General features: G+C 33.7%; 3 protein-coding genes across 3 annotated transcripts; 2 read left to right on the plus strand and 1 right to left on the minus strand.

Annotated features, from left to right (window-relative positions):
• LOC109719109 lies at positions 7,289-9,693 on the plus strand. The gene is made up of 2 exons (XM_020245644.1): positions 7,289-7,768; positions 9,389-9,693. Exons 1-2 carry the CDS (start codon positions 7,429-7,431, stop codon positions 9,418-9,420), a joined length of 372 nt encoding a protein of 123 aa, XP_020101233.1. The 5' UTR covers positions 7,289-7,428; the 3' UTR covers positions 9,421-9,693.
• On the plus strand, positions 10,059-11,654 carry LOC109719119. The gene has a single exon (XM_020245655.1). It carries the CDS (start codon positions 11,203-11,205, stop codon positions 11,419-11,421), a length of 219 nt encoding a protein of 72 aa, XP_020101244.1. The 5' UTR covers positions 10,059-11,202; the 3' UTR covers positions 11,422-11,654.
• Positions 12,315-13,152, minus strand: LOC109719128. The gene has a single exon (XM_020245663.1). The coding sequence runs from the start codon at positions 12,805-12,807 to the stop codon at positions 12,595-12,597; it is 213 nt and encodes a 70-aa protein (XP_020101252.1). The 5' UTR covers positions 12,808-13,152; the 3' UTR covers positions 12,315-12,594.

The following is a 13,989-nucleotide window of genomic DNA, read 5'->3' on the forward strand; positions in this document are numbered from 1 at the left end:
ACGGTCTGTATAGTGTCAAATTAATATTAATTATATTAATCAAAAAAATTATATTATGAGCCGGGGACTCTAAAAATCTAGAATTTATGCCAAAAAAAAAAAAATTAACAAAGATATATTAATATTAAATAAAAGTAATAAGAAAACAACGTGGAGAAATGAATCCAAGAATCGAACCTTACATCAAATCACGGAGGAGGAGGACGCAGGAAATCGAGGAGGAGAAGAAAAGGCGGCGTTGAGAGAGAGAGAGAGAGAGAGAGAGAGAGAGAGAGAGAGAGGAGAGGTGTTGTGGAGTGGGAAGAGAGTTGTGGAAAACTATGTATACAAGAGTGAGAGGATTTTTGCTTGTTTGCTTTATTATTGTTGGTTCGTTTTATACACCTTAGAGCTAAGTAGATAATATTGGAAGCACATATATAACACATGAGCTTAAGTAGATAGTATTGGAAGCATATTAATACACCGTAGAGCTGAAGTAGATTAGTATAATTGGAGCATAAATATACACCGTTAGAGCTAAAATAGATAGTTTTGGAAGCAATAATATTATATATATATACTAGTGAAAATACCGCGCAATCTGCGGATATAAAAATATTTTATAATAAATTTACTTTTTATATTTTATATAGTTTTATTAAGTCTAATTATTAATTAAATAAAGTTATTTATAAAAATATTTAATAGCTAAATATATTTAAATTAAATCATTAAAATGATATATGCGCAAAGTAAATTTATACAATAATTTATTTTATAAGATTACATAATGAAAAGGATTTGAAATAAATCTATCAAATAATTTTAAAAATTAATAAATAGAAGGAAAATAAAATGTTAAAAGAAATGTTATAAAAGTAATTAGTTATAATAAACAGAACAATATATTTCTAAAATTTTACTCCTGAATTTAAATATATTATTTTTTTATTAACGGATATTTTACGTGATTTAAATTGAATCTATCAGTTTAGATTTTTATTACGTAATTTATTATTGCGCATTATTAATATAATTGAAAATAAATATTATAAGTTAAAATTAAAATTAGAATTTAAAATATAAAATTAAAATTTAAAATTTAAATTTGAAATTTGAAAGTTCAAAATTAAAATTAATATCAAAAATTTAATTACTAATAATGCTGTTATACATTTATTAATAAAATTAATTAATTATATATATAATTAATATATATATGTGTGTGTGCGAGCGGGTGTGTGTGTGAGTGTGAGAGAGAGAGAATGAAGTGGAGGGTTGGGGACAGGTGTTACTATGTGTGTGTGTGTTGTGAGAGAGAGAGAGAGAGAGAGAGAATGAAGTGGAGGGTGGAGACATGCTATCACCTGACGGTTCCCCCAACTGCCCAAACTCCTTTAATGTAATAGTAAGTATATATATATATATATATATATATAGAGAGAGAGAGAGAAGAGAGAGAGTAGGGCCGCTGTGCCTCTCAGGAGCACGGAGGCCTCGTGCTCCTGGTCGTTTTTGATGATGGAATTTTCGAATTGATGATCGCCTCGTTAGACTTGATCTAGGGTATTTGAAGTTTTTAGAAAATAATTTTGCGATTTTTTGATATCATTTATCTAGTAATCGAAATGATTCAAATCAATAATTTTTAAAGGTTGATATCACTGTTTTGAAGTTAACGGTTGTAGAAGTATTCAAACAGATAAATTTTGATACAAAATTCTTATAATATCCATACAACAGATCAATATTTCTGAATCAGAAAATTTTAATGCTATATCACCACTTTTTATAGAATTTTATTTTCAGCCGTTAAATAATATTATTTTAAATTCTTTCCGATTGCTAGGTAAATGATAGCAAAAAATTTACAAAATTATTTCTAAAAACTTAAAATACGCTAGATCAAGTCTAACGGAGCGATCGTCGATTTGGAAATTCCAGCATCCAGAAAACAGCTCAGGAGCACGAAAAGCTCGTGCCTACTAGAGAGCACAAAAACTACTATTATATAATAATTATACTAGTTAAATGTACGTGCAATGTAATAATAATTATTAGAAAGAATTATAATTTTTTTAAATTATTTTTATTTTAGGTCATATTTTATATGATTGGCAAATATGTATCTAAAAAATTTAAATAATAAATCACGCTATAAGAAAGATATGCTTTAAATGATAAATAATTAACAATAATCTTAATGCAAAAATTACTTTTGAAATTAAATAGAAAATAAAATCTGTTAGGAAATAAATTTTGAAATTAAATCGAAAAATAAAACGTTATCTTAAAAGAAATATATTTTTAAAATAAATAGATATATCTAAAAAAGATATTTTAAAATAAAATGGAAAATATCTTTTATATGATTTTACACACCCGTAATCTGTTATAGAAAAACTACTTTTGAAATTAAATAGAAATTTTATATTTTAGAATTTTCACATCAGTAATCTGTTATAGAGAATTACGTATTCATTGTTTTCTATATCTATTTTTATTCTTATAATTTAAAACTTTCGTACGGAAAAGAAATCGGGGCGCTAATTTTTCCGCAAAAAATGGGTCTGTCGACAGACCAAATTTGAATATACGTGCTTTTATATATATATATATAATAGTTAAGTTAGAATATTCTCAAAGCACCATTAAGGTGGTGCTTTTGAGTTTTTAGCGATTGGATTAGAAGTGGTAGATAGATAGTGTTTGATCCAAAGCTATTAGTAATTAAAGAGTAGATCAAGGGTTAGAAACTTAGAAGCACCAAGGGTTGGTACTTCTAAAGTATTTTTAGCTCAATTATATATATATATTATATAGTATATATATATATATAGAGCATGGCTGCTGTGCTCTCAGGAGCACGGAGGCCTTCCGTGCTCCTGAGCGTTTCGATGATGGAATTTTCGAATCGACGATCGGCTCTGTTAGATTGATCTAGCGCATTGAGTTTCTAGAATATAATTTTGCGATTTTTCGATATCATTTACCTAGTGATCAAAAGGATTCAAAATCTGTAATTTTTAATGGTTGATATCTGCCGTTTTCAAGTTTTAATGTGTAGAAGTATTCAAATCAGTATAAATTTGATAGAAATTCTTGTATACTATCTATAACAAGATCTATATTTCTGATAAAAAATTTAGTGCCTATATCACACTTTTTATAGAATTTTATTTATCGGCCGTTAAAAATTATTGATTTTGAATCCTTCCGATTGCTAGGTTAAATGATATCGAAAATAGCAAAAATTATTTTCTAGAAACTTTAAATACACTAGATCAAGTTTAACAGACCGATCGTCGATTCGAAAATTCATCATCGAAACGGCTCAGGAGCACGGAGCCTCCGTGCTCCTGAGAGCACAGCAGCCCTACTCTCTCTCTCTCTCTCTCATCTCTCTTATATATATATATATATATATATTATATATATATATATAATATTATATTATATATATATATATATAATATATATATATATATATATAGTCCACATATTGATGTTGTAAAAATCCAAGTATTTTGGTGCTTGTAAATTTTTTTACACGTTAGATTTACGTCTGATTTGTCATTTTCAACCGTAAATTTACTATTCAACAACATCACTCAACCCTAGGGAGCCCACGTCATCCTAACCGCACATTCCTTAATCCAAATAGCTAAATTACTAGCATAACAACTTTGTACTTTTAAAAGCATAGAAGCTCAATTAATATTATATTATATATAATATATATATATATTTATATATTATATATATACACAGTTCGCGTTGCGAATACTATAGATAGCAGCAAGCACTTGATGCTCCTACCAAGTTTTCCACGTTAGATTTAATTTTTAACTATTTTCATCTGTTAGATTATATATTTAACAAAACTTACTACACCTAAGAGGTCCGTCATTTATTTTTTTAATTTTTTTTTCTCTTTTTTCACCCTAACCATCCATTAAATTAATAAAATGGTTAAAAAATTAAGAGTATAAGAACTTCTTTGCTTTAATAGTACATAGCGCTACTCTTTCTCTCTCTTTATATATATAAATCAATGCTTTATGCTGTTAATATATGTATCGTACATGCACCATCTTATTTATTTACTATATTATAAAGTAGATCTTGTAAACTGACATGTGTTTTCTATATGTTGACACATGTCAAACTCATATATAGCAAATAGATTCGGTTAAAATAGATTTGTACTATATAAGGTAAATATTCAATATTTAAAAATTCATCATTTTCAATATAATATCAAACTCTTTGCATTCCTATATTATCAGATTTTTAATCTGCTATCATAAACAGAGCATTGAAACTGATTTGTTGCAATAATTATATCTGTTGTTTTATGGTTGCAAATTTTTATTCACTTTTCAAGTAAAGTTAATTATTTCTATAAATGAAATGATATGTGGAAGTCACAAAATTTTATTAGAAATACTATTAAATGTTTTGTCTATTTTTCAAAGGTTACCATTCATATCATTTATTTCATTCAATTTAATATTTTTCTATATTCAGATTTAGTTAGCTTTGGAAAAATAGAATTGTGTAGTAGTAAGGTAATTTAATTAAGATCGATAGTATATTTATTTATTTGTTAAAATAAATATAATAGTAGTTAGAATATTTTTTTTATATTCATATATAACTTTTGTACTTATATTATTATATTAGTCGTGCATCAGCACGTGTCAATATACTGATATAAACTATTTAATGAATCATATTTATTATTTTTTATATTATTTATCTATTCTTGAAGTGATTTTAAATTAATAATTTGAAATCGCTTACTATAAATGAGTAATATTAAAATACGAATGTAGTTAATCATATTTGATGGTTTCATTTGTTAATTACATGTATCAGTTCACAACTTGTCTTAATTTAAACACTTTAGCTAGTTCTGTTTGTTATTTTATTAATGTTAAATAAATATTATCATGCAATAAAATATGTGACGTGATTTTTTTTTCTTTTTTTTTTTTTTTGGTAAGAGGGTCAGGCCGTGGGCCCACCTGCCGAGAAACAATTACGTGCGTGGCACGTGCGAGACGTTACTCAATTTTTGGGTTTGGAAGGTGATATTTCTCACCTCAGTCCCTAAAGAGTCCGAAAATGTCACAATCAGTCCTCCTCCAAGGACCAACTTGCATTATTATAAATTAGAAAATTAGATAATAACGAATCAGGAAAGCTGACGTGGCAGAAATATCAAATTCCAGCGGGTCCCATATCAACCCAAACGTGAACCACACAGCAAATCTCCCTCTGGTTTACAGACTACGTGGTAAACCCGGTCCAGCCAAATTCTCCACGCTTAAGAAAAAGTCTGATATGCGATAGTTGCATCGTGCCCTCTCTCATGATCCAACCAATCAAATTATTTTCTTAAAGACTCTTCTGGGCTAAATAATTCATTTTTTGTTCGTTAAAACTAGTTCAAATGTTCCTTTACTGAAATATATTCTATCTACTCATCTTAAACCGTGGCCTCATGATCTTTTTTTTTTTTTTAGTTATTGTTTAAATGATGTGGTATCGCCCTATACTTACTATATATTATTATATTAAGGGGTTCAATTGCATTAGGAGAAAATTAATTAATAATGATAGGAGTTTGGCATGACTAATTAATTAGTAATACTAGAAGTCTGGCATGACTCGATCTCAGAACCTCCTATTCTAATACCATGTGAAATAACCGTTATCTTCTAAAAAGCTTAAGCTAATAGAAAAGAGTGTTTAAATATTTTTATATTTAACACACCACAGTACCTCTACTTTTCTAGTATTGCAAAATGGTCTTTATATATATATTTTTTTATTGTAATAAATGGATAATCCATCTAATTACACTTTTTTTAAAATTTATATTCTATATTATTTAATTTAATATAATATAATATTTTTATTTTATATTATTTAATATCAGCGGGTACGGATAGAGATTGCCAGGTGGATGGAAAACCGCAGGGTCGCGGCCGTTGTGGACCGAGTCCATTGGGCCACATGCAATGTTCCCCCGCCCCGCGCCCCTTTCTTGGACCGGACCCTCATGGGCTGGGCTTAGGTGCATGGGATACTAAACAGCTTGTAAGTACTGAACTGGTCCTTTCGGGATATTGTGCTCGGGCCGGCCCAAATCGGCCTAATTCCGACACGGTCCGGATCCGAAGTGCTCGTTGAATTGTCAGGCTGGGTCTCGACTATCCTCAACCAGGCCCTGCCCCGACCTTTTTACATCCGCATTCCTGCGACAACAAAAAGCTTATTAAAATTAGACTATGCCGGAAATCATTGCTTTTGGGCTTGTGGTCGTTATCTGAATTGTCGCATTAAAGTTACGAGGTTATGTTCTTCCTCGTGCATCCCAAAATGGGTCAAAAATTTTGTGGGCATTATCCCGAAACTAATAGTTTGGGGACGATGCAGATGGATGCTGCATGGCCCATCTGGCACCAGCCCTTCCTCTTCCTTTACTGCTCTCTCTCTCTATCTATCTCTTAAAATACAGGGCAACTTTTTTTTTTTTTTTTCATGGATGGTTGTTGAATGGGCCATATGGTTCTCATCCGCACTGTACCCAAACTATTAGTTTGGAGACGGTGCCCGCAAAATTTTTGTCCCCCAAAATGGGGGGCAAATAACAAGAATTACGGCTCAGCTCAATCATGCTTCTTCAGCATGACGTGAGAGAGAGAGAGAGAGAGAGAGAGAGAGAAGACAAAAAAAAAAAAAGAAAAAAAAGAAGAGGGAACTGATTCCTGAGACCATCCTGTATATCATCTACGTCGTTTTAATATTCGTATTATTCATGTAGGATATTAATTAATTAATTAAATTAGTATATTTCTGTTCTAGTTGCTTCCACGCTACTCGTCTATTTCTATCTCAGTTTTTTACTTTTCAAAATAAAAGTTAAAAACAGTGTGCGGAAACCTGCTCAACAATTTATAGGCGGTTATAAAAGTAAAAAGTATGTAAACCGCCAATTGGGATCTCTATCCATTTTTTACCAATTTTTATAAAAAATAAGGTCAATAAAAGCTTTTAAAGCTGCAAATCAGAATCTCTATCCACTTCCCCCCTCTCACTCTCCAATTGCTAACAAGAAAATATTTCATGAACCGGGTCTGCCACGTCATCAAGTAAACCTAGAAAAACATCTGAGAATCTCTTAATTTCAGTCAATTTATTATTAGGATGACGTGGTGCGCGTGGTTCACGGAATAGATTCTCCTTCCATTTTCCGACCCTATCCATTCTCCTCGTTAGCTCCCCAATTTTCGTTTTCCCAAAATACCCCTCACCCTCCTCGCTCCTTCTCTTCTCGCCCACCGCTTCCCCTCTCTCTCTCTCTCTCTCTACGAATCGCCTCTCTTTCTCTCTCTTAGGGTTAGTGGGGCTAGGGTTTGCGCGATCGTGGAGACGATGCGAGGCGAGGACCAGCAATCGCGGCTCATCTACGAGCTATGCGCCCTCCTCCTCACCATCCTCCGCCCCCCCTCCCATCCTCCGGCGACGAGGACGGGGCGGCGTGCGGTGGCGCCGGCGAGGGTGACGCCCGCGGGGTTCGCGTCGCTGCTGCTCGGGGCCTCGCTGGCGCTGATGCTGTGCGGGTCGGTGACGTTCGTGATCGGGTTCATCCTCATGCCGTGGGTGATCGGGCTCGTCATGGTATTCTACTTCGTCGGCGTCGTCTCGAGCCTCTCCGGATTGGGGAGGGCGATCCTTTGCCCTGATTCCCCCTCCTCCCCGAAGGAGATCTCAGGTGAGCGCTTTGTCCCTTCCTTTTTCTATCAGATCATCCAATTTTTCGATTAATCGTGGTTGTTCGATAGCACTGGATTTGATTCTGTTCCTTTTGTGATCTGATTCTGTTTATTATTTTCTTATTTTCTCTTGTTCGATTACGGGATTTAATTTTGTCGATAAATTATCATTGAATTTCTCATCAAAATTCTTTTTTTTTTTTCCATTTTGTTGAGCTTTCCCCCCCTTTTTTACATTTATTTGAGTATATGTCTGACGATAACATGGCCATATGATTTCTCCAGTCGTATATGTCGTGCGATTTGCGGAATTGTGGGTAAAATTGAAAGTTTTGTGGGAAAAATCGGAAATTTTTTGTGCAAAAGAAGTTCAGATGATGGAAAACTCATTAATTTGCTTTAAAGCAATAAAATGATATCATTGAAATAAATTCCCTAGCTGTTGCATGCACTTATTTCGTGAACTAAGATGTTTAGCTTTTACTGTCCCCGTTCGTACCAAATATCTAACTTTTTCATGAAAAGAAAATATTTCGCTTATTATAACTTTATTTAAGCACAAGAGAGTTGGAACGTCTTAATTGGGCCATCTTAATCTCAAACTTTGGACACGTGTGTGAAATTCAGTAACTCTTGGGTATCCGTGCAAATGCATACAAAAGGTCCTTTTCTGGTTGAAACTCAATTGCTTGTCCCCACCCTGTGAATTATCGGGCCATTAATGACGTTTTCATCTGTTTGCACCTACTCAAACTTTGGACTTTTTGCTATTCTTTGACATTTTTATACTGGAGAAGAAAGTGATCACGAAGACCGTAAATAGATTTATTGTTAGACGTTTTATCTTGTAAGTTCATTAATGTGGTTGGGAGTTTGAAAGATGCCAGTTTGAAGAAATCTGCGTGCTTTATTAGTGTCGGAGGCGTATAAAACTGGATGTCTGTATTTTATGAAAATCACCATTAGTAAGTGGTTTTTGATTATTCTTCGGTTTGATGAAACTGGTAATAGGGGATTGTCAGAAATGTATAGACAGTTATTCCAATACTTGATTTTTGCATCCATCTTGTGAGGCAGAGAAATTAAAAGGTAGTTCTTTTTAGTGTGGAATTTCAATAAAGAAGGTTCCGAAAGAAGAAGAACGGAGAATGTTATGAAAGAGCAGGAAGGAGATTTTGTTCCATCCAAATTGATAGGGAATACATAGCTTTTCGAGACTTTCATTTTCAAAATGTGCTTGGTTTAAATGAAACTGAACTGTCCAGGAGTCTTTGAAGTGACTGGATTCTACTATCATTCTTTAGATAAATTGGTTTTGTCATAGCATGCTATCTGCAATTTTGACTGGATTCTACTATCATAGCATGCTACCGGTTCGGATTTTGTCATAGCATGCTATCTGCAATTTTGATTACCAATCTCTTGTTTCCAAATTTTCTGGTTTTTAAATGAATTACGCTTTTCAAAGATTTTGTTTTAGAAACCATGAGTTGTATGCTAATGTTGCAAATTATCAAAATATCAGCTCATGTAAGCAATAAGAAAACCGTTATTGATCGTATTTCTCTTTTGCCCGCGCTTTAAATTTTTTCCTGACTATCTCGAAATTTTTCATGCAGGTCCTCTCTTTTCCAAACTTCCAACTATTTAGATGTGATATGGTATTTGCCGACAAAGTAGGTTCAAATCGCGGCGGCTGGACTTATTAACTTGCCCGGAGTTCGCTTTAATTAAAACAGGTTTACAACTTCTTTAAACCCCCAGCTACTTTTTTCTTTTATTTGGATTAATATGTTGTACTTAATATCGGTCATATACTGTTTTCACGTGCCTCCTCTTCTGATCTACACTTTATGTGAAGAGATGCAACTTGCTAAAAGGAGCAATTTGATATTAACGTAAATATATGATGTTCTTGTGCTTATATTGTTTCTTATTTCCTTACCTGCGTTTCTATCTTGGATGTTATTCCAGAAATGTAACTAAACTTATCTGATTTCTTAACCTAGTGTAACTGAAGTATTCTTATTTTTTATTTGGCAATAAGAAGGTGCTACATGTTAAGGTTCAATATATGATTAATGTTTAATGTTGTAGTTTGAGTTTAAAATGGAAGGAATTCTGATGGGATTAAAACCGATAGAAAAGCTTTTTTCACTGTACTTTAAAAGCTCTGATTTAATCATCTAAATTTATAATATCATCAAAATTGCAAATACCTGAACTTTAGAAATTTTAATTCTAATTTATAATGTTACAATATACATAATGGTTTTTACAAGACATTCCATAATCTAATGGAATATTTTGTTATTTGACAGGATATTCCATGAAAAAGATTACAAATAAACAGTAGAATCAGAAGTTTTAAAATTCAATCACCTGTTCTAAAATGCTCAAAAAGAAAGAAGTGTGGTTCAATTTCTCAGGCCGGATGAGACCGGTGTTGTATTTTTCATGACCCAAGCCCATCTTTACATGTTGGGTTTGTGGTTCGTGTACTACTTTTGTTCTGGACATACTAGATTCATTTTATTTGGTCGAAACTGTCAATGAATATTGAGCAGTGATTAGATTCAGTGAATCCCTCAATAATAGTAACATCGTATTATCGTATTATCTCTAGTGATAACATTATCATTTAAATATTGTATTACATACCCATTCTGCCACACCTTTGTAAGTATGGTCCGGGTCCGTCATGCGAATCTACGAGCACGAGCGGTGGTGAGGAATCCCAGTGCAGAGCTATATCAAATAGACTCTTGTGTGTCATTAATGCGTAGTAACACATGAAGGCTATCAAAGCTCCTTTCTCTGCCATACCAAATTAGGCATTTTCATCGTCCCGTTTTTCTTTTTTCCGATCTATTTGCATTTCTGTTCTGATTTCAATTCCTTTTTTGAACCAAATGTGCCCTTAATTCTTTAACACAATTCAATTGTGAGTGATGTGTGTTCGTGAAGGTATGTGTGGAATAGTTTAGAGAAAGGATTCCATGTCCACCCAACTGTGCACTTAATCAGTTCTTAAAGATTAATCTAAGCTCTACAAACATCTAGCTAAAGCTTCTTCCTCACCTTTTTAAGATCTCTTGCGTGCCTTCTCACAATGTGAAAAGCACCAAATTCCTCTAAAAGCTAGCCCAACAAAATGTAAAAAGCAATGTAAAAAAGCAAAGTGTTGCCATTACCTCAAAAGCTACACTACTATTCGCATTACTATCTCCCTCCCTTGTCCCTTCTCTCCTCTTTCTTAGCCTTGAAGCATGGCATGCATTCCTTTCCCTCCCCAAACTACCAACAATCTCATCTATAAATCCCATAATCTCCATCTTAACAAGGGAAAACCTATTCTCTTATACTTGCTTTCGCCCATTGAATCGCTGAGAGGTTGAAGCCGAGAGAGAAGCTCTAACACTCGAAAGAAAAAATGCCTAGAGATACTGATTGGGGTCCGATAATCGTTGCAGTGATCCTCTTCATCCTTCTATCGCCGGGGCTTCTGTTTCAGCTTCCCGCGAGGACGAGGGTGGTGGAGTTTGGGAACATGGCAACTAGTGGGATCTCAATTCTAGTTCATAGCATATTGTTCTTCTGTATACTCACCATTTTAGTTGTTGCAATAGGTATTCATATTCATGCTGCTTGAATGATTTAAAAATGTGAGGAAGAAAACTTGATTTGTTAATTGTCAGGGAAATTTACTGGAACTTCTTCACTTTTCTGTACTCTTGTTTTCTTTCTTTTTGCCCCCCTCAAATAACATCCATTTGGATTCACAATTGTGGACTCTTGTAAGCAGTTATGAATACTTATTGCTGATCAACGTGTAACAAGATTGCTGTGTTACCAAAGTACAGTTATTTGCTGATAAGAAGATTATGAACAATGTCACCTCACCTGGTAACTTTTGGAAAGCAAAACAGTATCTGCATTACAATTAGTGATTTTAACACAATTATCTTCGAAAGGAACGTATCTTATTTATTTAATAAATACTGACCAGATTTAATCTCTGTTACTGTCAAAATCAGCTATGCTAATAACATCATCATTATATATGTTTGAAGGTTTTTCTAGGGAGAAATTGGTATTCTGTATCATCATCCTTAAAACTATATGATACCTCAAGTAAAAATTGTTAATCTAATCTGATAGGCTTAAGAGAAGAGTATTTCTCTCTGTATTTTATGTAATTCCCCTTACAAGATGGCCAGAAGAAAACTGAATTGATATGATTACAAGTGTACCAGGCTTTCAAATTTGGTTAAGGAACAATGTGATAAGGCCAAAATCTAAGCAACTCATCAACCCTTTGAATTCTTTATTTAACAGAAACAAAAGAACAATAATTGAGCAATCAAACCCATGCCTCACAAATCATACAAAACTCTTTCATTACTTTTAAAAAAACCATACAGAATACAAACAGCTCCAACAATTTATTTATCTGATAAAGGAACAGAGAGAATATTTCACCCACCAAGAGAAACATACTAGCCTGGGAGAAAACAATCACACAGAACACAAACAGCTGCATCCATCAAGAGAAACCAATGAGAAGGACAATTCTTAATTAACAATCTCAACATTAATAAAAGCCCACATCATGGGAACCACTCCCAACATTGCAATTTTAAGAGCAAGTTACAGAGCAAATTACAGAGAATTCAACACATGCCCATCAAGAGGGGAGAAACGAAACAAAAAAGGCGACAACTTTGCTCCCAACTCTAAAAATCCCACATTGAAATCACACGCAAAATCCAAATTTTTTTTTTTTTTCTTTCCCTTTCAAAAGAAGAAAAAGAAAACATTGTTATTAAGATCCGATGTACATGTGGACGCCAACGGCGAGGAGGAAGATGGCGACGAGGGCGAAGAAGATGATGGAGTGTATGATTATGGAGAGCCCGCTCGTCTGCAGCGTCCCAAACTCCACCACGCGGCCCTTCCCCGGGATCTGGAACAAAAGCCCCGGCGATAAGAGCACGAACAAGATCACCGCCACAAACACAGGCCCCCAATCCGACATTCCTCCTCCTCCTCCTCCTCTTCTTCTTCTTCTTCTTCTTCTTCTTCCTCTAATGGCGGAGAGGGAGGGAGAAGGTGAAAGAGAGGGGGATTTGGGGTTTGTGGGGGGGGGAGTGGGGTGGAAATCAAAAGAGGAGTTTGGAATCTGGAAACGTAAAGGACCCACTAGCTTCAACCACTCACTATTCTTGCTGTGTTGTTTTTTTTAGGTTTACTGGGAAGGGAGAAATTATTTTTTCATGTAAATAGGACATAGTTTATTATGATGCGAAAAAATAAAAAATAAAAATAAAAATTCGCAGGGATGAGTTGGGTAAAGTGTTTGATTTACGCCCAACTTTTGAATGCAAAAATAGCATTTCCCTTCTCTCTTCTCCCTTAGGCAAGGTTAATTTTTCTTCTCTCTTTATATCTCCTTATCCCTACCAATGTTAATGGGCCAGGGCTGGTCCAAATTCTACAATATGGGCCTTTTTGGGCCTGATAAGCTCAGGGGCCTAACGTATTTGTGTCAAGCTGATTAGAATCATTTAGGCCAGATCCAGCCCACGGGCCGACAGGCGAAAACGCGCGCACTCAAAAAAAAAATAAAAAATTTAAGTTTTTTTTTTTTTTTTTTTTTTTTTTTTTTTTGGCTTTACTTACTTCGTCAAGATTAACTACATTATAATGAGTTGTTGGATGTTGGAACTAACATTTCTGGGGACTATTCTAAACTTAGCCAATCTAAGATCTTCTAGGGAGTCGCGTTACATCCACAATAGTCATCAGCCGAACAATCAATCGTGCTTTATTTGTTATATAATCCGAACTCAACTAAGACTCATCAGTGCTCTACCTGCTATATGATCAAAACTTAGTCGAGACTTACCTCATATTCATATTTTTGACTAGTGATTGACGGCGTTCCGCTTTTATAAAAAGTCACGCATTCTAGATCTATTCTAGTCATAACACGTTTAACCTCTAAATTTTGGCTTAACCATTATCCAAAATATTATAAACGGACTAAGAGGTTTAGTCATAATATACTTTATATATGTAACTATTTTAAATTTTAAGAGTGACTCATAAAATTGTTACAGACTCATAAAATGTTTTAATAAACTTTTATTATTTTATTATTGTTAAAACTTAGGTTTTGTTTGGTTCGGGGTTAAGTAAGAACTAATTATTACAGGGA

This window comes from Ananas comosus, linkage group 1 (genome assembly GCF_001540865.1).
Source record: "Ananas comosus cultivar F153 linkage group 1, ASM154086v1, whole genome shotgun sequence".
NCBI lineage: Eukaryota > Viridiplantae > Streptophyta > Magnoliopsida > Poales > Bromeliaceae > Ananas > Ananas comosus.